Source organism: Galleria mellonella, unplaced genomic scaffold (genome assembly GCF_026898425.1).
Source record: "Galleria mellonella isolate WM207_F2 unplaced genomic scaffold, CSIRO_AGI_GalMel_v1 utg905, whole genome shotgun sequence".
Classification (NCBI taxonomy): domain Eukaryota; kingdom Metazoa; phylum Arthropoda; class Insecta; order Lepidoptera; family Pyralidae; genus Galleria; species Galleria mellonella.
Genome location: NW_026442174.1, coordinates 4,080,891 through 4,103,526, shown reverse-complemented (window position 1 = coordinate 4,103,526; position 22,636 = coordinate 4,080,891). Strand labels below are relative to the sequence as shown.

The 22,636-nt window shown below is 30.8% G+C and overlaps 1 protein-coding gene across 1 annotated transcript in view; it reads right to left on the bottom strand.

Annotated features, from left to right (window-relative positions):
• Positions 1-22,636, bottom strand: part of LOC116412672 (adipokinetic hormone/corazonin-related peptide receptor variant I-like) — a 97,077-nt gene that overhangs the window by 14,178 nt on the left and 60,263 nt on the right. The window contains exons 5-7 of the mRNA XM_052902545.1: positions 19,143-19,296; positions 6,945-7,132; positions 5,136-5,200 (exon numbers count right to left, since the gene is read on the bottom strand). Coding sequence (XP_052758505.1) covers positions 5,136-5,200; positions 6,945-7,132; positions 19,143-19,296 — 407 coding nt within the window. The remainder of the gene's footprint in view (positions 1-5,135; positions 5,201-6,944; positions 7,133-19,142; positions 19,297-22,636) is intronic.

Sequence of the window (22,636 nt, the reverse complement as noted above, 5' to 3'; positions counted from 1 at the left end):
ATATTGGTCGTTTAAGGGGAAATAGATAGAAAGTACAACAACCAATTAATAGTTATGAGTTACTGAACTGTTGCTGAAGATAATTTGATGAAAGAGAGTGTTTACTAATAATGGTCTCTCCATCCTATATAGTACGTGTATACATCATGATACAGAGAATCTAATAAGAAGAATTAAAATGGATTTCAAATTCCCAGTTACCAATCATATTTTAAAAAAGCATAATTTTTTTCCGCGTAAAACCCAGGTAGGTATTACAATCGTAACAAAATTTAACTGATTGTTCGCATTTCAAAATAAAATACGCACATGGGTAACGAGATGTTTCATTGGCACGTTCGATATAAAATATTGAAATTCAGAAAACGAAATTGTGTGTTACTCATTCATCTTAGATTGTATAGACAGAGATTAAGAATAGTATCTACATGCGCAGTCTTGTATTAATACACCAGAGATTAATACATAGGCACATTTTTATGTCACTGATTTAGATTATATAGATTACGTTACCAGTACGTGCAATTAATAATATAGTCAATATGTTGGACAAAATATTATAAGGTTAAATTGAAAAAAAAGAAACAATACGAAATTCCTACGAATATATTTAAAAGAACAAGGTGGAGTAATAATCAAGGTGCAACACTGAAAAAAAAGCGCTTAATGTTTTAATATAAAAATATTTAGTCAGCCTAACATCAAAATAGCTGACTAAATTTTGACATGTTTTTGATATTCGATACTCTATCTATAACTATATAACCTAAGCTCACTAAATATAAAACAACTACGAGTAATTTTAAATAGGTACGTTTGAACATTTCATAAAAGTGAAACCTGTGGGTAAGTATCAATAATACATCAGACAGTACAAGCACAGTATAAGGAGTCTCCATAATTTTTTATACTGTGGTACAAATATCATTAAAATTGTAAGCTTTGTAACAGGGGTGGGTAATATCTATATATTTTAGTTACAATATCTATGTACTGTTCCAATAACGGATATGTTAAAAGTCTGTTATCCAAAAAATAATATTGGATAACAGACATTTAACATATGCGCAAATAAATATCCGACCTATTTGGGCGATATCGAAATGGACGATAACCTTTCTTCTGCCATCAATATCCAGGATGTCCAGAGGTATCCAATATACAGATATCGCATTTTATCTATTATTATCCATGCCTTTGTAATTAAATTTATTATCCTTGAAATAATATGTACAAGTCTTATTTAAAATTATTACGGATACAATTTAATATTACAGCAAAAAAGTAGCTAAACAATAAATCTTAATAAAATATATTTCGTACAATTGAATGTTCTAAATAGGAAAAGTTTTAGGAGTAGAAGTGTCTAACTTGGCAATGAGAACAGTCTCGGTTGTTATGAGATCAATCCAAGGAATTTGATGAGATTAAAATTGCGGAGGTTTCATGAATATTTTTTTTTTCTCGTTTCATATTTTGCTAGCGCTCCGAGCCAGCTTCGTGTATCTACTTATACAAAAGTTCATCATCATCATCATATCAGCCGTTAATTGTCCACTGGTAAATATAGGCTTCCCCTTATTGGGGGTTTTTCCAGTAGTTGTCACGTTTGGCTAGTACTTATAGGAAAGGAAGGGGTGGCCCAGTATACGCTGGGACCACACAGCGAAATACAATACCTATGTTATACAATAAATATATTGTATCAACATATAAAAATCTTCTGCAAAAAAAATATCTAAATAATAGTGAAACCTGCATCAAAATCCGTTGCGTAGTTTAAAAGGAAACAGAGAATTCGGCTGTCGTCATAACCAGTGAAGATATCGGATAACATGTCCTCCTTTTCGAATTCACTAAAATAAATATTCAAAATAAGAATTTATGGCATGACCAACCTCGTTTTTCAATACAATCAACAATATAACGCTCTCCACTCTCAACAGGTGACTAATTAAATTAATTTTCATTTTCAAGTTCAATTAGTTATTTGTTATTTAAAGAACTTAATGTCAAGTGTGCCGACCACAATGCTTTTAATTGTCATTAAAGTTTTCATTATTTCCACAGACATAACAATGAAGATAAAGGAAACACTAGGTATTATGGCGTATAGAGAGGTCAAGGATATGACATGGGATAGAGCTGGCTGGAAAAAATGCATAAATTATTTGTACCAACAAGAGGAAACTCTTAAATGAAAAGAAGAAATAATTAAGTATGTCTGTCGTTATTAGCCTTATTACAATAGTTTTAAAACAATAATAATACTATTCTATTTAATTAAATGTATTTAAATATTGTAATTTATTTAAATCTAAGCTAACCTAATACTAGAAGTCTGATAAAGCTCCGCTCTATAAAAACCAGACAGGAGGTAAAACAGACTTCACAGTAATAGAATTTGGCAGGTTTCGTGAATTTAAAGTGAATGTAAGCATTCCAAATAAAAAAAAAGTAATAAAATTGTCTATGTGCATGACATGTGCATGGTTTGTCTGTCGTAATAGCCAGTCTATTATGATAGTAAAAAAATAATACCCTTAATAATGCTATAAATATGAAAGTGAATTTATATGTTTATTATTTAATGATCATAAAATTTGGCATAAATATAGAATTTGGGTCGTAGTATGTATCATGAATATAGTTACATTTTATCTCAGTCAATCAACATAAATATCCTGGTCACGCAAACGAAGCCGCTAATAATACATAATTATAAGTTAGATAAATTGCTAGTACACAGTGGTACAATGCATGCTTAGCAATAGTTTTATTTTATGTAGTTACAAAGAAGTGTTATTTATAATAGTAATATCTAAATTGATTTCTGAATTGGAAATTAAATAACAATAGATATTCTCGTTCACATTTATTTCTTATTTTAATTTCAATTCGTGGACATTCAAAGCTTTTCTTGCAATTGATTTTTCCTACCAATTCTTATAAAAGACTTAGCAAGTTTTAATATTTCATTTAAAAAAGTAAACGTTTCAAGCATACCACTAACGTATAATGTGTAAAATATGTAATAATATGGACTTTGTTATTAATTTGTTTTACATCCAAATACGGTACAAATAATCCTAATTAATTACGATTACTTAAAACAAATTACACTTCTAACGTGGAAATAATTACAACATGTTCATAACTTCCGGCGAACCTTTGCGGACCATTAGCGTGTACGTGAATGATCCTGGTCATCTATCTCGCTCTAACGTATGTATTAATGTGTTATGTTTTTTTCTTTTGATGACCAATATGCATGATTTTTATTTAAGAGATAATGTTTTATTTTTTAAATTTCGAATAAATAAACAACACGTAAACAATTAAAAGATGTTACTCGGTATAACTCAATACAATAATTTCTATTTGAAATATTTCTATTAATAAAATATCACAAGATACCTCAGTTAGAATTATTTATATCTAATATCCTTTAATTTTTGTATCGTTTTAAGTAATTTTAATTTGAAACTTATATTTGACATCTACAAATAATAAATAAATAATTCTTTATTTTAATTACCAATTACTTTTTATATTTTACAAATTATTACAATTTTAATTATAATTGGGTTCTTTCTACATGCAACACAACACAACACAATGGTTCGTCTAGAACGAATCCAGCTTTTTTGGCCAGAACGCAGTTTAGCAGTTATATTCTGCGTTTTTTTTTTTATTGAACTTGAAATGGCAAAGAAGAAGGCAGAAGAAGATGTTGAAAATATTATAATTTGACAACAATGTAAACACTTTATTACGTTATATATCGTGGATTTATACCCATTTTGGTCAAACTGGTACAAGTTTGAGTAAATTTAAAGACACGTTCTAGGACAGGACGGGACCTTCGACTAGCCACAATTAATTGACCTACTATTCGGTCTGAAATCAGTTATAAAACCATCATATCCGTTATAAATCGTAGGAATATTATATAAAGTATGTGACGTATAGTTCTCAAACTTTACTGAACATATAATATGGCGAATGGATCTGTCCATTTGATTATTAATAGGTAATTGTATTATGTCTATAATATCTAGTGTCTATAATATCTTTACAATAATCTAGACCCAAAATAGTTTATTGTAAAGCTAAAAGGCCTTTTCAACGATGTCAACGTTACGACATAACCACGTTCAAGTTGATATCTATTAATAGATAAATTAATTTTACACCCACACCGTGTCAATATAAGTACACAGGAAAGAATCTGACAAAAATGTTAGTACGTTTATCAAATATCTTGTTTTCATTTTCGGAATTCCATTTCGAAACCTGAGCAACTTTTTTTGCAGAAAATCAATAAATAGGAAAAGGGTAATAATATAATTACTGTCGCTTTTAAAATAAGAATGTAGTAAACTACCGATTACGCCTGCTTTTTATATGTACTGAAATGTTCCCGAATATTTTAAATACACAATCGGGACTTAAAGCTTTTACCTTTTGCAGGTAAATAGTACGACGTGGTTACGACGTGGTGCAATCCACGTCGAAACGTCCACAATAAAGAAGCAGGTGTATAGGGTGTATTTACCTGTAAAAGCTTTTACATCGCGTTAAATCCCGATTGTGTATTTAAAATATGTGTAAACAGCGCGAAAGTTTAAAATTAGCTATGCTCCAGAATGTTCTTGAAGATACGAAATGAATTATAAAGCACCAGCACTAAGATCATAAATATTCAGTCAGTACATTAAATGAACTGGACAAATTATTTGATCTACTGGTTCGTTTCGAAATACCGATTTTTCTGGTACCTTTAAATCTGTGTAAATTTTATAAATCACTGTTGTTAAGAAATCCTTTAATTGAATATTATAGTGCACTGTGAATTTTTTGTCTTTAAAATGTTATCTTTTCTACAATTTTTTATTTTCAAAAGGAGTATTAGAGTGTATATCTATTTTTAAGTTCTTTTCTATGTAATAATGTTCAACGCATATCTACAGACACAACCTAGAACACCCAGACCCAAGCCATTAAAAAAAATCCTTTCTTGAACTGACACGACCGGGAATCGAACCCGAGAGTTCATTTATGCAAGGCAACGAGCACACCATTGCCCCACGGGATTTGTCAATGATTTAAAAGCAACATTAAACTATACTTACATGATCATGATGTATGGATCCATTATTTGGTAGCTTACTTTTTATAATATCCGGTCCGGAAATACCTGTTCGACAGAAAAAAAATATTAGTCAATAACATTCAATTTTTTTTTAAATTCAACACAGACAAATTTTACGGGAATTTTGTTCTACGCATTTAAAAAGTTAGTCCTAATCAAAACTTAGTCTACGTAAACTTGCAGAACACCGGGTTGTAGGTACTATGGTATATTGTATTACTTTTCTTTAATGTAAGAAATAAAATAATAACAAATTAATGTGGACAGTCGAAAGGCATTTAAGACGTCATATGTATGATAGCGTACTCTGTGATGTCCATGGCACTGTTTATATCTATAGGCGATGGTTGCCACCTTCCATCAAATAGGGTGTCAGCTTGGTTGCTATTTCAAATTTAAGTCAAATTGTGTTCCACAAAAAAGCCGATTTTAATTGTGGCAAACCCATAACTATTTGGATTTAAAAACTAAATTTCTAAATCGATTATGATAAAATTTCTATGCAACCAATCTATTCATGCCTATAATATTCCATGTAGTCCCCGCATAGTCCCCGGGGTGGTCTATTCTATGCGGGGACCACTCTTTTCCCATGTGTGAAGTAAGAGGTGACTAAGAAAACTTAATGATCGTGGGATGGGCAGCCCTTAAAGCATAACCAAAACCTAACTGCTGTTTCCCATCTGCCTGCCAACTACTGGCAAAACCCTCTTATGGGGAAGGCCTATGTTCAGCAATGGACCGTTAACGGCTGATATGATGATGATGATGAATTCACGGCTAAAAAGTAATTTATAATGTTTCACATTCCAAATATTGACTATGCCAAAAATGACGATTAGTTGAATGTTAAATGTGCCGAGAGGTAACAGAAAATCCTATCATACAGGAGGAAGAGATTGTTAATAATAGGGATCTAACAGCTCCATTACTAGCAATATACCATGTCACCTCCTTGCGGTTCCCCCTGGAAACCATCACGATTAATTCATGTGGAAACCGTCAAGATCGGCTACGGACTTGCTTCCATCCTCATCTATCATCTCTCGCTGTTGCCCCGCTAATGTATACCGATAACGCAAGCAAGGTTACTGTTCCATTATCACACATTAAAAAAAAACACATACACACACATTTATAATATTGGTATGGATAAGAAAGCTTCTAAAAAAATCTTTGTTTAGCTTTGTGAAATTGTTTAAGTTAGTTGTAGTAAGTTGCAGGTTTTAACAGTTTCTTTTTTTGTTTTTGTTTTTGTAACATTTCATAAACATTAAACAATCGTGACGGAATTAAATTTTAGCTATGTTTGTCATTTGTTTATGAAACCCTAAAAAATAGTTGGCAATTAACTTGCCGAAACTATACCTACTCTTTTACAAGTTAGACGGTCGGATGGATATTATTTAACGAAACAAATAATTTGTTTAAACTTGTTTATGATCAACATAAATTATTGACGAAATTTGTTTTATTTAATAACTAGCTTTTGCCGGCGACTTCGTACGCGTAGATTTTAAAAGTTTCACCCTCTTCGAGGTAGAATTTTCAAAATTTCTTTCTCCTTATTCACCCACACTTAATAAAGAAACTATCTGCAATATTTTACGATTCCAGATTCAGCGGTTTCAGTTATGCGTTAATACGACGATACAGTATGACCAATTTATAATTCGTGAATTGATCAGTTCTTGGTAATTTCCATACACAAAGTACTGCGTGTAACAGGCGAACATAAAAGTAATAAATGCGATAACGACATACTGTTAAAGTTTAAATAGTTACATACCGGGAATTTCCATAGGTTTGGGGTGAATACAAAAGATCTTCCTAGCAGTTCTTGTGAACGTCCTCGGATCTAATGTATAGGAGCCATAAACCAATGGGTCCATGCAGGAGTTGGAGACGGCCATGATAAAGAACAGGTCCTGCACTCTCGCTGATACATGTTGTGCTGAATGCCTGTCCACCATATACCTAAAGAAAAAAATATTGTTTTATATTATACATAAAATAGAAATAAATGAAAATGTACTACTTTTAAGTCGTTTGTATACAAAGAAATGAGAATTCTTTATCACAGTGGTTACACCTGTAAAACCATATATTTTTACCATATATTAAAAATTAAATTTGGCTTTTGTTAAAGTTTATTTACAGATGTGTATTTACGAGGTTTGTCCGGAAAGTACGTATAAAAGTTTTTTAAAAATTTTATTTTACAATTATTCAGGTAAATCAATTTTATCCCCTTCAAAGTACTCCCCCTGTGACATAATGCACTTGTGCCAACGCCGTTTCCACTGTGAGAAGGCTCCTTGAAAGTCCTCTGGTTGTAGGTTTCTCAGCTGCCCCGTCGTAGCTTTTTTTATCTCATTTATGTCCCCCAAATGCCGCCCCCGAAGTACCAATTTGGTTTTTGGGAACAAGAAGAAGTCACACGGGGCCAAATCCGGCGAATAGGGGGTGTTCGGTCACCGTAATGGAATTTTTACTCAAAAACTCACGGACAACAAGAGAGGTGTGGGCAGGGGCATTGTCGTGGTGAAGAATCCAACGCCCCTCTCGCGCCAATTCTGGACGAACTCGTGCCACACGAGCTTTGAGGCGTCTGAGCACATCGACGTAGAATTTTCCATCAACTGTCTACGGTGAATTACAGTGACATCTATCCGTAAGAGAAACAAACCGCTCCATGTTGTAGTTACCCAATTTTATTAAATTATCTAACTGATCAGAATATTCATGTATTTCATTCTTAGCTGATTCGTATTTCAAAGATAAATTGGACAACGAGTTCTCTAATAGTTTAATTTTTTGTGATAATTCATCTATTTCTAAATCTTTGTTATATATTTTTTCTTTACAATTATTTAATTCTATTGAAAAAAACAATCAACATTGTCTCGGCCCTCTCTGAATCTTTTTAGCCACTTGTGGACGGTTGGTTCCTTCACAGCATCATCCCCATAAACTGTTCTGAGATCGGCAAAAATTTCACGGCCATTCTTGCCGAGTTTCGAGAGAAACTTGATTACGACGCGCTGCTCTTCAACGGAAGCGGGCTCCATGCCGACGGGGTTTCGTTAAGAGGTAACTTCACAGATGGCGTGACAAGCCAGTTCGCACCGCACGGCGGTCAGACCAGAACTGAAGCATTGTTAGGGACATAAGGAAGGGGTCCTGCGCTTACCTGGCCTCCCCACTCCTCTTTCTCGCATTCCAGAACACTTTTATACGAACTTTCCGGACAGACCTCGTATAAATCGTTATAACATTATTATACATTTAAAAATGTTTATAAATAGGTCAATTAATAAAATTATTATTCTAACTTTCAATTACGAATGATCGAGAAGCTGCGTTACTTTCTGTGAAATTTTCAAACCCGTATCAAAAACTAATTAGATCGTTCAATTAAAATATACGATTCAATTGTTTGTACCGCAAATTGGCACAGATATTGACATAACAAAGAGAAAGTTCTCAACCCAATTTCCATTTAATTAGGAAATTGATTTATTAACTTCGATATAAAGATGTTGCATCCTATTCTACTACTATTATAAACGCTAAAGTTTGACAAGATGTATTGTTAAATGTTTGTTACTTTATCACACGAAAACTACTAAATGGATCTGAATGAAATTGGGTACGCAGGTAGTTTGTATCCTGACATAATTTTAATTCAACATTTATAATAAATATTAAGGCAAACGAAGCCGCAGGTGTATTTTTTTCTTTTGTTATTTATAAACATCCAAAAATAAAAAAAAATTGCAATTTTATAAAAACATATATATAATACACATAAAAAGTATCTATAGTACTTGCACATACATATTATAAATGCTATAAAAACTTTTGTTTCTGGAACATTTGTTTTAGAAAAAAAAGTAAAGAATATACGTAAATAAATGACAGAATTTCCGTTTTTACGCAATACCGAATAAAAAATAACATAGAGATAAACAATGATATTACAATAAAAGTGATATATGTTTCAAACGTGCCGAATATCAAACATGGAGATGACACTCATTAGCACTACTACGACATTTGCATACACTTTTACATAAATGACAAATACCTAGTATAAAAAAATATATTTCATAGCCATGCTCTATCGCTAAAAGCGTTTTATCAGGCAACCTTTGACTTGATAAAATCAATTTGTTAGTTTGACAGAAATTGCTTTATACTACATACTCTATTTATTTATTCTTTATTGACCACATTATAAAAAAATGTCTGGGTTAAAAGGGGGACTTAATACTATATAGCATTCTCTCTCAGTCAACCTTTGGCAAAACAAAAATGTAATTATGCCGTAAAAAAATTGAAAACTGTTGCAGATAAACAATTACACATACGTATAAATATTAACTTATAAATTACATAAAATAATAATTCATTCTTTTTTAAGTAAACTTGTTTATAATCATTTTCGAATTGTCATTTTGTAGAGTACAATTTCAACTAAAAAGAACGGGTAAAAACACAGCTGTTGCTTTTAACATAAAGCTGTTGCTTATAATCTAAGATAATATGAATACATATTAGTAACTATGAGCATATTTTTAGGAGAATAAGTATTCAATTTACAATTTAAGTACCAATGCTTTAATTGTAAACTGAAACAATACAACTATTCGCAGGTCTAACAAAATTATGAGAGGACTTTGATTAAGGTGTCTGCTGTCAGTAAGGTGACTTTTAGAAAGTCCTCGCTTGTCTACCTTTATCTACCTACGTTCGGATAACATACTGAAATAAATCACAGACAAATGTAAACCTTCTTCCACTTAGTAACAAAGGCTATATCTGACAATAATTTCAATTTTTATTTCTAAATAGCTCAATTGATTTCATAAAGGAAGGTTGTCAATTTGTTCGTATACAAAATGTTTCTATAGCAATGTTATTGCGTCGAATAAATTCAAATAGTCTTAAAAACAAATTAGTGTCTAAGAAATACATATTCATTCATCGGTATTTTCATAATTAAAGTTATTATTTTAAAAAACTTGTTAGACTATTACGTACAAACAAATCTAATAAAATAGGTACATCGGTACAGCCATTTTCAAGTGATGTGATTAGTAATGAAAATTTATTAAGACAATTATAATAATTAACAATGCAATCATAAGGTATGCCTACGAATAAACTGATTTACTCTCTTTAAACTTTAATAACTGAAGTTTTTTTTTTTTACTAAGTAAATTCAAGTCAAAGTTATTACAGACAAAATAGTATCATTTATTTGCTTACGACAATAGTAAGCTTAAAATACATCATATATGGTGTTTAAAGTATTTGTTTTAACTGGTTTATCTCTTTATTGATTCCAGAGTATTATTTACATAAAAACATTTGCAAATAAGATTTGTGTGTACGTGTTTGTGTGTGTGCACATATTTAATTGAATCTATATATATATATACAAACGCGCGTGGCGCCTCTTCACGTCAGACCCATCTGTCGCGTACACCGCAATCGTGTCTCGTGTTGTGTTTATTTTACAATACGTACAATTATTAAAGTCAAATATAATAGTAGAAGCAACAACAAAAGTAATTAAATATATTTCATCATATTTTGTTTGCAGTAACTTTCATTAACTTTAAATACAAGAAGTATTGTTTATAAAACTTTAAAACTCCTATTTCAATTATAACAATGTTTTGGCACTTTATTTACTAGTTACCATCACTACACGTGGGACCACATGGCAAATATGAAACTATCGGCTATGAAGTATGAAAATATGGACGTGTGGAATATAGGAGTGGAATTACAGGAACATTTTACTCCTCAAGAATAGCAATGCTTGTGGGGGGCCATGGCTATTAGAGTGTGTTCTATGATATTCATAGTGCTTTTCATATCTGTAGGCGATATTTGCCATTTTCTATCAGCTGGACCCGTCAGCTTATTTGCCATTTCATGATACATAATAAAAAACGCTTCGAACAATTGAAGCTATCATATTGGTGTGCACATATTTTTTTTAATGGATGATAATGGAATGGTAACCCCACCCGCGTTATCGGTATACACCGGCGGGGCACCAGTGAAGAATAATAGGTGAGGATGAAGTGGTCAATTAGCCCATCGTGACGAATTCAACAAGAATTGTTCACGATGGTTTCCAGGGAGAACCACGTGGAGGTCGACCTAATAAGGTATACTGCTAGCAATGGGGCTGTCAAACTCCATTGCTAACAATCCTTTTCCCCCCGGTGTGCACATATTTTATTTAACTGTTTTTACATCGGTATATTATATTAATATAACATAATAATATCTTCTCTTCCGTTTCTTAAATTTTCCAATTTTCCCCGAATCCTTCTAAATATACAGGTGTCACATTTCAACTTACACTTAATATCCAAGAAAGTTGAAAAATACATTATATTTATAGAATAAAATTTATTCCTTTAACATTTCCTGGTCCAATGTTATATTACTTATTAAATATTATATATATTTTTTATAAATATCATACATTTATTATTACATTGGAGCAGAAAATAAACTAAATAACCTAAATAAATCATGTGAACTTGTTTTTTTATGTATTTTTTTTTACAGGCAGACCGTCAACTTATTTTTATTTAAAGGTGATAAAAAATATTTTATAGCATAAAAACTGTAATCATAAGCAAATTGCTAAAAATGTCTTCATTCATTCACTATATCAATACTTAACTGTTTTTAAGAGTTACTTGCTCTACTAGACATGTGTTTGTGATAACATGACTGAGACGTGTGACTAGAACAAATAAACCCAGTCAAGTGCTAGTTGAATATGAATTCATATACGTATGAACATAGAAAGTTCGATACATTAAATAATCTTTTTTTTATACAACTTAGAATGGCAAACAAGCTGACGGCCACCTGATGGAAAATGGTAACTGTCGCCTATAGACATGAGCAGTAATAATTATGAGATAGAATAACCTTATACACATTGTGTTTCTTATATGAAATAAACAACATAAATCTTTTTTTTTTTTATTTTAAACGAAAAAGAAGGCAATATTATTATTATTATAGTTCGATGTTTCTTATGAACAATAAATGTGGTGGAAAACTAAAGACATTAGTTTATTTGTGATTTTTTGATATTTTCTCAAAAACTGAAATCTTCATAAATTGAAATTAATTTAGATATTTCGCTTCACAAACTTCGAAAAAGAGAAAAATTATATTTTTTCACATTTTCTACCACAAGTTAAAAACATAAAAATAAATAAAACCATCATAAAGCCTCCGTGTTAAAAATTTGATAACTCTAAAAACCAGTCTCTCTATCTTCTTTCTCTGGGAAGTTGCTTCGAAAGTAACAATTCTTTCTTTCTATGCCTTTTAAATTGACAATGTACAAAATAAACATATTTCTTCCTTATAAGAGAATTCAGGGATAATATTACCCAGCCATTTCGGGCACCATTTTGTCAAAGAAACATGATAGGGATGATTTCTGGTGTAAATATGCTTGCAGCAGACAGCATTACAATTTTCTCTTTGAGAAATATGAGGGTGTTGTATTTTTATTATTATCTTTAGCTAATGCTTTAGCTAATGATAACACGAACTTTCTTCCTTTGTGTATATTTTTTATCTTGAATTATTCACAAAAGCGAGCCTGACATTGTTTGGTAAGCACTTACAAACAGATATTACTCCGTAAAATAAAGGTAACTTTAATCGTAGTAATAATTTTATGGTTATTACTATGAAGTTAATAATTTTGACATATTTTGTAGACATTACAACCTGGAACCCACTTTTCAAATGGATTTTACATCGCAACAAGCAGGATTACACTTTGAAAAAACAGTTACTTTAATCATGACAAAATAAATATAAGAGCGATACGAATTAAAGCATATCGTTTGTATAAATAATCAACAAAATCGATACAATTACATAAGCACAAACAAAATAAGCCTTTCTTTCACAGAACCTTTTTTTTTATACAACTTAGAATAGCAAACAAGCTGACGGCCCACCTGATGGAAAGTAGTAACCGTCGCCTATAAACATGAGCAGTACCATGGACATAACAGAGTATACTGTTTCGCCCATGGGGGGTATCCCCATGCGTTGCCATTCCTGAGGACTCAGATATTATTCCTTTGTGCCAAGTAAATTCACGCCATATCCTTTCAAACACATCACATCACATCACCCTTCATACCAAAACAGAGCCATGCAAACACAACTGCTTCATGATTGAAACACGAATAGGACAGAGATACCCAAGCAATCGACTTTTGTACAAAGTTTCCCTCTGATAAACCTTTTGTTTGTTATGAAGTCAAATTTCATGTAATATAAAAAATATAAACGTCATATTATATCAGCTAATGGCTGGCTATTACTAGTCATTACTAAAAATAAAATCCTTCCTTATCGGGGGGTTTGCCAGTAGTTGCCACGCTAGGCAGGCGGATTGGCAACCGCAGTTAATGTTTGGTGATATTTTAAGAGGAACGCTGCTCATTCCTCGGCTAGTAAATTCTCTATTAATAGCCTCTTATGAACACCCACGGAAAAGGACGAGATGGCCTATTCTATGGTGGGACCACATAAAAAACATAATATGTAAAATAAGTAATATAATAAATGTAACATATATAATGTTAATTTCTACAAAAGTTCCATAAGGAGAGAAGTATATGTACTTTGATACATTGAAAATTATTTCATTCTTTTATAAGTCGTTTAAAATTATCATCAATTCATAATCGTTAATTAACGTGTTACTAAATAAATCAGCGGGAATAAAATGTAGATTTATTATAGAGATAATAAAGAAGATAAATGTGTATTATTACCGAACTGACCGGGCAGTTCAGTATACTTCTTTTAATGAGCTTTTTTTTCTCTTGCGATGGTTTATTAAATAGATAATAACTTAATATGTATTTACCTACACCACACAAATAACAACAAACATAGATGAACATGTACAAAAGGGAGAAAAGGAAAGTATATAAGAAATTTACTTTTCTTATGTACTTTCTTTTTTACAGACTGATTCTGCATTTGTTTTTGTTATTTGTTATTTTAGTCTGTACTCACAATATGATGAAAATGAATCTGTTTATTGACGACCGGCCGATGCAAACTTATTTACTTTTAGAATGTTTTTATTTATTACTTCGATTTTGTATTTTTTTTACAAATATCACGTACAGTATGTTCCTTTCTTGCCTGATTTTTTAAATTTTGAAAAATTTGTTAACATTTAGTAATATTTTTTTCTCTCCTAAAACCCGTGTCTTTATTAACCATCTCATCATAGTCCACCGTCAATAATACTGTTCATCCATCAGCATATTACACTTATTGGTAACTTTTACTCGAGTCGTAATTAGAATGGTAAGATAAATTAGTCTCAATTTTGAAGCTTTTTAGCGGGACAAATTCTTCTATAAAAATTTTCCATTTTTCTTAATCCGCAAAATCAATATATCTCTCTCTTTCCCTAGTCGCATCTTAATTACACGTATCAAAACATCACATCATACTCATTACACAGCAATAGAACGTTTCTGATCTTGTTTATTGGACCGTGAGCTGCATTTAATAGCTACTTTGCACTCAGTAACTGTGAAGGTTGTGTCAACAGCAGTTAAATTACAGGATATGAAAGCATAACATCTCAGTACTTGAGAATGGAACGCATGAGGGGGTACCATGGGCGCGGTAGTATAACGATAGGGTGGCAAAGCAAAATACCACGAGCCCCTGGCTTAAGCGAGTCTCTGGCCTGTATGTAGCCTTGAGTACAGTAAGAATCTAAAACTTATTGCAAAATTTTGTCAAAGAAATTGTATTTAGTCAATTTAAGAATTAGAGTATTAACTTAAGAATACACAGAAATTATATAAAGAAATTATTAAGAATTCAACAAGTAATTGTCAAGGAAAACCAAAAATAAACATTAATTTTAATAGTGTTGGTACTTACCAACACTATTAATGTTTATTTTTGGTGAACTTTTTTTAATAACTTTTTTAAACTTATTATATATATATATATTTCTTAAACTAAACTTTTTTAGTTTAAAAAAGTTTAGTTTAAGAAATGAATTACCACGGTCCTCGTTATAGTGTATTCTAAAATGACCATTGTATTGTAAATGGTAGTTAAAGTTTCTAGTAAGTGTGCAGTCAGCTTCAATCAATTTAAGAATTAGAATATTAATTCAAGAACATACAGGAATTACATAAATAAAATATTAAGATTTCAACAAGATATTTTCAAGGGAAACCAAAAATAAACACAACAAATTTTAATAGTGTTGGTAAGTATGCATTTTTACTTAGTGAATATATATATATATATATATATATATATATATATATATATATATATATATATATATATATATATATATATATATATATATATAATTAATAAAACTACAACATCGAACTTTTTTAGATAAAAGGAGAGAATTAAATACGACGGTTCTCGTTATAGTGTATTCTATAATGAGCATTGTATTGTAAATGGTAAACTTTCAAGTAAATGTGCAGTCAGCTTATTTTCTATTCCAAATTGAATAAAAAAAATCCTTGTATACTTTAGCTATGTTAGATAGATATACTATAATTTATTTGCGTCACTGCTGCTGCAGACAAATAATAACAGACATAGATAGATATATACAATAAAACAGATAAAAGAATACATATACAAAAAAAAAAATACATAAAAGAAGTAACATAAATTTTCCTTTTTTACGTGTACCATAGTAACAAAAAAGGTGACAACTCAGTTTATTGCTGTGCTCTCAAAAGAACAATACTCTGATATTCTGTTGTGGCCAAAAGCCAGTCGCGTGATTCCTTAACAAAAAAATATGTGAACAATATAAATTGTATGTGTCAATTACACTTACTGCTATTTAATATTTTTTTCTATATAAATAAATAACAGCTACCATCAGAAGAGAGATAGTCAGAAGTCAATCTTAATCATATTCAAGCACTCAAGCGATAACTTTTCCGCTACATACCTATTAGGTTCTCGTAAATCTCTGTATATTATCTATATTTGTTGTATTAATTATTTAATATCTGCGCCAATTCTGAAGCGATTTTATAATAACTTTTGCAATTAATTCTTTTTACTCTCGTATTATCTCCATAGTGATTTTGTAATAAGCCGCTATTTTTACGTAAAACAAATTATTGAACTATGACAATGCAATATTTAATAAGTAACATCTAAAAGAACGATGTTTCTAGTCCATTTTTCATTATAGAAAAAAATATTACTCCAGAACAAAATCAACCCACTCGTAAACACGACTTCGTATTCTAAATTTAAATATTTTCTATCTAATATGTCTATGTTACACATTTCCATTCGTCTGAGTATTAGGACGTGATAGATATCACTTTTTAGGGAAGATATTGTGCTCAAGTATTTATCATCTAAAGGACGGCTAACAGTTGATAATGAATTTCAATATTGAGAAGTGATATTACAATTGGTCGGGTCTGTGACCACAAGGCTCAATCCTCTTTCTATTGACTAAACCTATTGACGTATTTCTCCTAGCTAGTACAATCAGAACATTGACTTCTGAATTACGTTCACAGTATAACAATTTAGTAAGTTCTCACTGCTATGATTTCATTTTGGATTTTCATTATATTACTTTATATTAAATATGTAATAAGCTTATCTATCTCTTTACATTTTATAAGAGTTTAATTAAAGATAACAAGATTAAACCGAAGCTCAATAAAATTCTGTTGATATTTCCATACTAATTATTATGTATTTTAGTAACTTATTAGATTAATAGGCGGTTTTAAAGGTTTTAATATTATATTTGTTGATAAAAATATGGTATATTTATATATCGAATTGTTTAGTAACAATGGGGATTAACGCCCCCATTACTAACAATATTTTAAACCCGTAGTACTTAACTAGTTACAGTTTTAAGAATTCCTAAAGTACACTGCTGAACATAGGCCTCCTCCTATTGCGGTGGTTTCACCATTTCCAATAGTTAGCACGCTTGGCAGGCGGGTTGGCAACTGCAGATAGCCTTTGGTGATATTTTAAGATGGACGCCGCTGTCCATCACTCGGTTATTAAGTACACATAGTACAACGACGATTTTTTTTATACAACTCAGAATGGCAAACAGCGGCCCAGCTGATGGAAAGTGGTAATCGTCGCCTATAGACATGAGCAGTACCATGAACATAACAGAGTATACTGTTTCGCCTATGATACCCCCATGCGTTGCCATTCCTGAGGACTCATTCAAATTCAAGTCGTAAAGAAATATCGAATTCTTCATTTTGATTTGATTCTGATCAAGAATCATAAACGTAAGATCGCGTATCATAGCAAATTCTACTTATGTACAGGTATTTCATTTTTTTTTAAAAAAAGCTTAATTTATTAGAGCCAAATTAATCTTTGTTCACATTTATTTTGATAAAAATAACGAATATAAATAAATATTAAAAAAAAACTGATAAAAATATTCATGAAATTATGAAATAACAAAATCGCCCTAGTTTGAGAAAGTGGTAACAGACATTAACAACAATTAAGCTGTGACACATTACGATATGATACAACTCATTCATTCGTTACCACTCCTGAGGACAAATTTCAATGTTGCTCACACTTTTTAAATCCTTTTATTATTATTATAAATGCGAAAGTTTGTAACAATAAATGAATGGGTGAATGATGAAATGAACTACTGAATGGATTTGAATAACTCACTCACTCAATCCACTCACGTGGATGAAACTACAGGATATAGTACAAAATACGGCACGGAAACGTAATTACGTACTTACTTATAAGTACTGATATAATATTATCTGTGGTGTATTCGCATGAACCTCATCATAACTAAGGGAATGTGATATAGAATATTTTATGGTGTTGCGTATAAGGTTATGACCTCCGCATAATTCCCTTACCGTCTCAAATATGCATATGAAAATAATCTTATATCTAAATATATCTTCTGATTTGACGTCCGATATATTTGCCGAAATAGAAGACAGAATTAACCGTGTCAATGAAATATTATTTTGCTATTAAATGTTGTAAAATAATTTTGTTAGCCGCTTTAATTGCTTGAACAGAGATAAAGTTAACTTATGAGCATTCGCTAAGTTATAAATAAAAATAGGTTACTATATGTTTGTTAGTATCGTATTTTTGTGTATTAAATAAAGGACACGAAGCGCTGCCCTGAGGCTTCAGTCGTATGATAAAAGGCAATTCATGGTCTTTTGAATAAAAAGTATTCAATTATATTTTATATCGTTCATGTGGGTATTATATGTATGTTATTTATATATTATTATTCTATATTATTCTATTTACAAAATATTTGCTATTATTATCAAGTATTTATATGATATTTAATACATAAATCCTATATTTTTCCATTAGCTGTTTCCCGCGGATTTACTCAGATAAATCAATAAATAGAATATCCAATGTTAAGATATAACCTACCCGTGCATCAAAATTTATTCATATCTGTTCAGTAGTTTTTTAGATACAAAAGTAACAAACTTCCACCCACCTATCAATCCATCCATTTATCCATCCATCCATGGCTACAAATTTTTCCATTTATTGTATTAATAGGACTTATTTTGCTCATTATGTTACATCGTAGTTTTATTTTCTATTATTATGATATTGAAGTTCAATACATAAGTAAGTGTATATTAAAATTTGTTACTTTTATCAAATACGTAAATTATAAAAATTGCCATATTAGATAAAAAAAAATTAAGTTGATTTAAAACACCCAATAATTAACATATCAAAAGATATACTTATAATTCATTTGTACACGATAGGTGGAAATTATTATCCACCATTCGTGGATCAAAAGTGATTTTAGTTTTGCTAGTATCCCTAAAGATAAAAACACATAAATAAAAAATATGTCACTTACCATATTGTCATGGTAGCGTATGGTAACCAGCAACATGCGAAGACCGTGACAATGGTAACTGTCATTCGCAAAGTCCTCCGCCTCGCACGCGCCAGCGGCCTCTGGTCTGACCGTCTGAGGAGCACGCGGCTATGATCGGTCTGCTCGTACTTTTCTGAAAGTTACCAATAACGTGAACATGTGCTTTTAAGCGATTACTTAATATATAATTAATTTTTATTCGAGTAAACTTCATCCCGTTCACAGTGTGTGCTGCGGCATAGAATGGGCCACCCCTTCCTTCCCTGTAGGAGTCGTAGAAGCGACTAAGAGAGGACGTGGGATGGGCAGCAGCGTCCCTCTTAAAACATCTCTAAAAGCCTAACTGCGTTTGCCAACCCACTTGCCAAGCGTGGTAAGGATATATATAACTCTAAGAATATAACCTATGTGTCTACATGTCAGTTACCTTAGAAAGGGCTCTACCCTTTCACAGGATATATTGTTTTACATTATCTTGTTTACATGTTAATTAAGCAAGCATGCATAAACTAAATACAACTACTACCTCTTCGCATACACCGAATTCCACTCACGTGTTCCTCGATATTTTGTGAATTTGGTATATTCCAAAGTTAGACCTAATTTTAACGAAAACGTGCCGGAAACATATTTTGTTAATTTACCAAATACTGCGTAGTGCATCGTTTCTCAACCGGGGGGTCATGACCCTTGAGGGGGTCGCATTTGTTATTAAAGAGTCTGTCTTGAAAAATAATAAGACTTGGAAAGATTTGTTTTTACTATACCCCTTTCAAATGATACAATATCAAGACGTAATAAAATAAAATAATAAAAATTAGTTATTAAACGTATAAATAAACTATTAATTTAATAGTGACAGAGTGGGAAGACTTATTTAATTTTGGCTTTTTGGACGCAACATAAAAATGGTTGAGAAACAATGACGTAGTATTAAGGACAATCAACCAGAAATGGTTTATACATTATTTTATCTAATTTAATTTATATATATTTTTAGTGGATAAAGAAAAAATGTACCTAAGAGACTTTTAGTACTCCGTTTTTTCTGCCTACCTTGTTAAGAACTTAGCGTAAATTTAAAACCTATTTAACAAAATCAAAATCAACAATTTAGATATTTTAAATTAATATTCTCATCACAGTAATTTGTACTCTTTAATTTCGATTAAAAACAAAATATTTCATGATAATGACAGACACCGGGGCTGGTACGTTACTGTGCATAAATAATGTATGGAAATAAGAGTGTGATTTTCCGTCAGATAACTTTCAGATGAACCTTTGTAAATTTGACCTTCTTCTTGGTTATGCCCCAGATGTTCCTTGTTTAGTTTTGTATTATAGAATTCAAACTTGTAATTAATATTTTCAAGTCTTAGATTCTCAATAATTAGATCCCCTCTATCTAACACTTCACCAGTACCAACTCAATATTTTTTTCTTATGTAAGTTAATTTTTTTCATAAAATACATTTCTGAAACTTAATAGATTCACAATATATCTGTTAATAAGAACATTATTATGTACGTACGTACATATTAAGTATTATGTACCTATTACTTGCCATTATAATACAAAAAACATGGCGCGCATTAAAATGTTTAAAAAAATCGCGTCAAAAGCATTGGCTTGACCGTTTTTGATACCAACTCTATACTTTATTCAAAAACGTACGATGTAAGATTTCAATTTTAATTTAATAAAAAATGTCTTTAGTTAGGTACTTGTAAATTCCTAAAGTGTCATTTACCTGAGTAAATATTTCAAAGGTGAACGTTCCCAGAAATCTATCAGTAAACCGTTGAGATATGAAATGATTTTCTTGAATATTCTACATTATACAAACATTAAATTTGAATGAATAAATACGCTGATAAAGGACTTACAAGCGACTATTGAGGTCATGCTGTGAGTTTAACACAGATTACAATAACAGAGTTTACATCGATTTTATCATTATTATTGAAAACTTAATGATGGTTTCGAAAACTCATATTTTTTCATACAAACTATCAACGTAAATATAAATGCAGTCGTGACGTAAATTTTGATCTCACATTAGCCACTCTGGACTATCCATCAAATCTTGATTACTTCATGTAAACAATATAAAAATGTGTATTTTTCGTTGCAAAATTAATATGATATATTAACACGTGAATAAACCTTATTAATTGTAAAAATAATTCTGAACCGTCGACCATATAATATTATTTAAAATACTTGTACTTTGTCACACTGTGTTTATTAAATATTTTATTGTTTTATAAAAGCGTTTGGTTTCGAAATTATATCATCAGATATATTTATATATATATATATATATATATATATATATATATATATATATTACAATTACACCTGAATAACATTTTAATAAAGGTAGTGAAACAAAATACAAATATTTTAACTAATATAATATAATCAATATAATAAAGTTGTATCAAGAAATCACAAATAAACAGTGAATTATAACATATTTGTATAATAAATGAAGACGACTAGATTACATAGTTTTTTTAAAAGTTGCTTAAAAAGAGGGTAAACTAAAAACAAAACCTAACTAATCCAATATAGTCCAGCATAGAATAGGTCATCCTCTTCCTTTCCAGTGAGTGTCGTAAGAGGCGACTAAGGAAGGGCGAGGGATGGGCAACAGCGTGCCTTTTAAAACATCTCCAACGCCTAACTGCGGTTGCCAATCCGCCTACCAAGCATGGCAACTAACTACTGACAAACACTCCCTCCCCCAGGAGGAGGCTTATGTTGAGCAGTGGACAGTTAAAGGCTAATATGATGAAGCCAGCATGGTAGTAAATATAAGTTAATAAACCCCTTATGAGAAGACATTCATAATATAATATTTACTAGCAATTTCCAATAATATCTTTTAAAGAAATAATTTTACTAATTATAACATACATGTAACGATGGAGAAACAGAATTGATTGCTTCCAGGAAACTTTTACAATAGATATGTTTTATTAATACTATATTTGGTATGTAGGTAGGTATTATATGTATTTATAGTGTATGTATTTATGTAATATTTTATTATATATTTCAATATTTTATTTAACTGGTTTATGTATTAATAGTTGTAGCACTTCAGCTGCCCGCTAACGAAATGCTTTCTTACTCTACTGGGTTGACTGGAAGAGATCTCTGTCAGAGATAAGTCCGCCCTTGCTCACAACATTTATAAATACATTATTTTATATGTAACTTACAAGTGCAATAAAGAATATATATCTTCGTAAATAAAGGGACTGTAATTAATACGAAGTTCCAAAATAGTCTATATTTTTTTGTACATGAATATCATATCCTTGTCTGTACTGTGCGAATTATAACGATTCTACTGCATAAATAATAATATGTATTTACTTACATTATAATTTTTATTTAATTATTGTCTTTAATTTTGTCGCCAAATTAAAAGTAAACTACTTTTATTTCGTTGTACAAA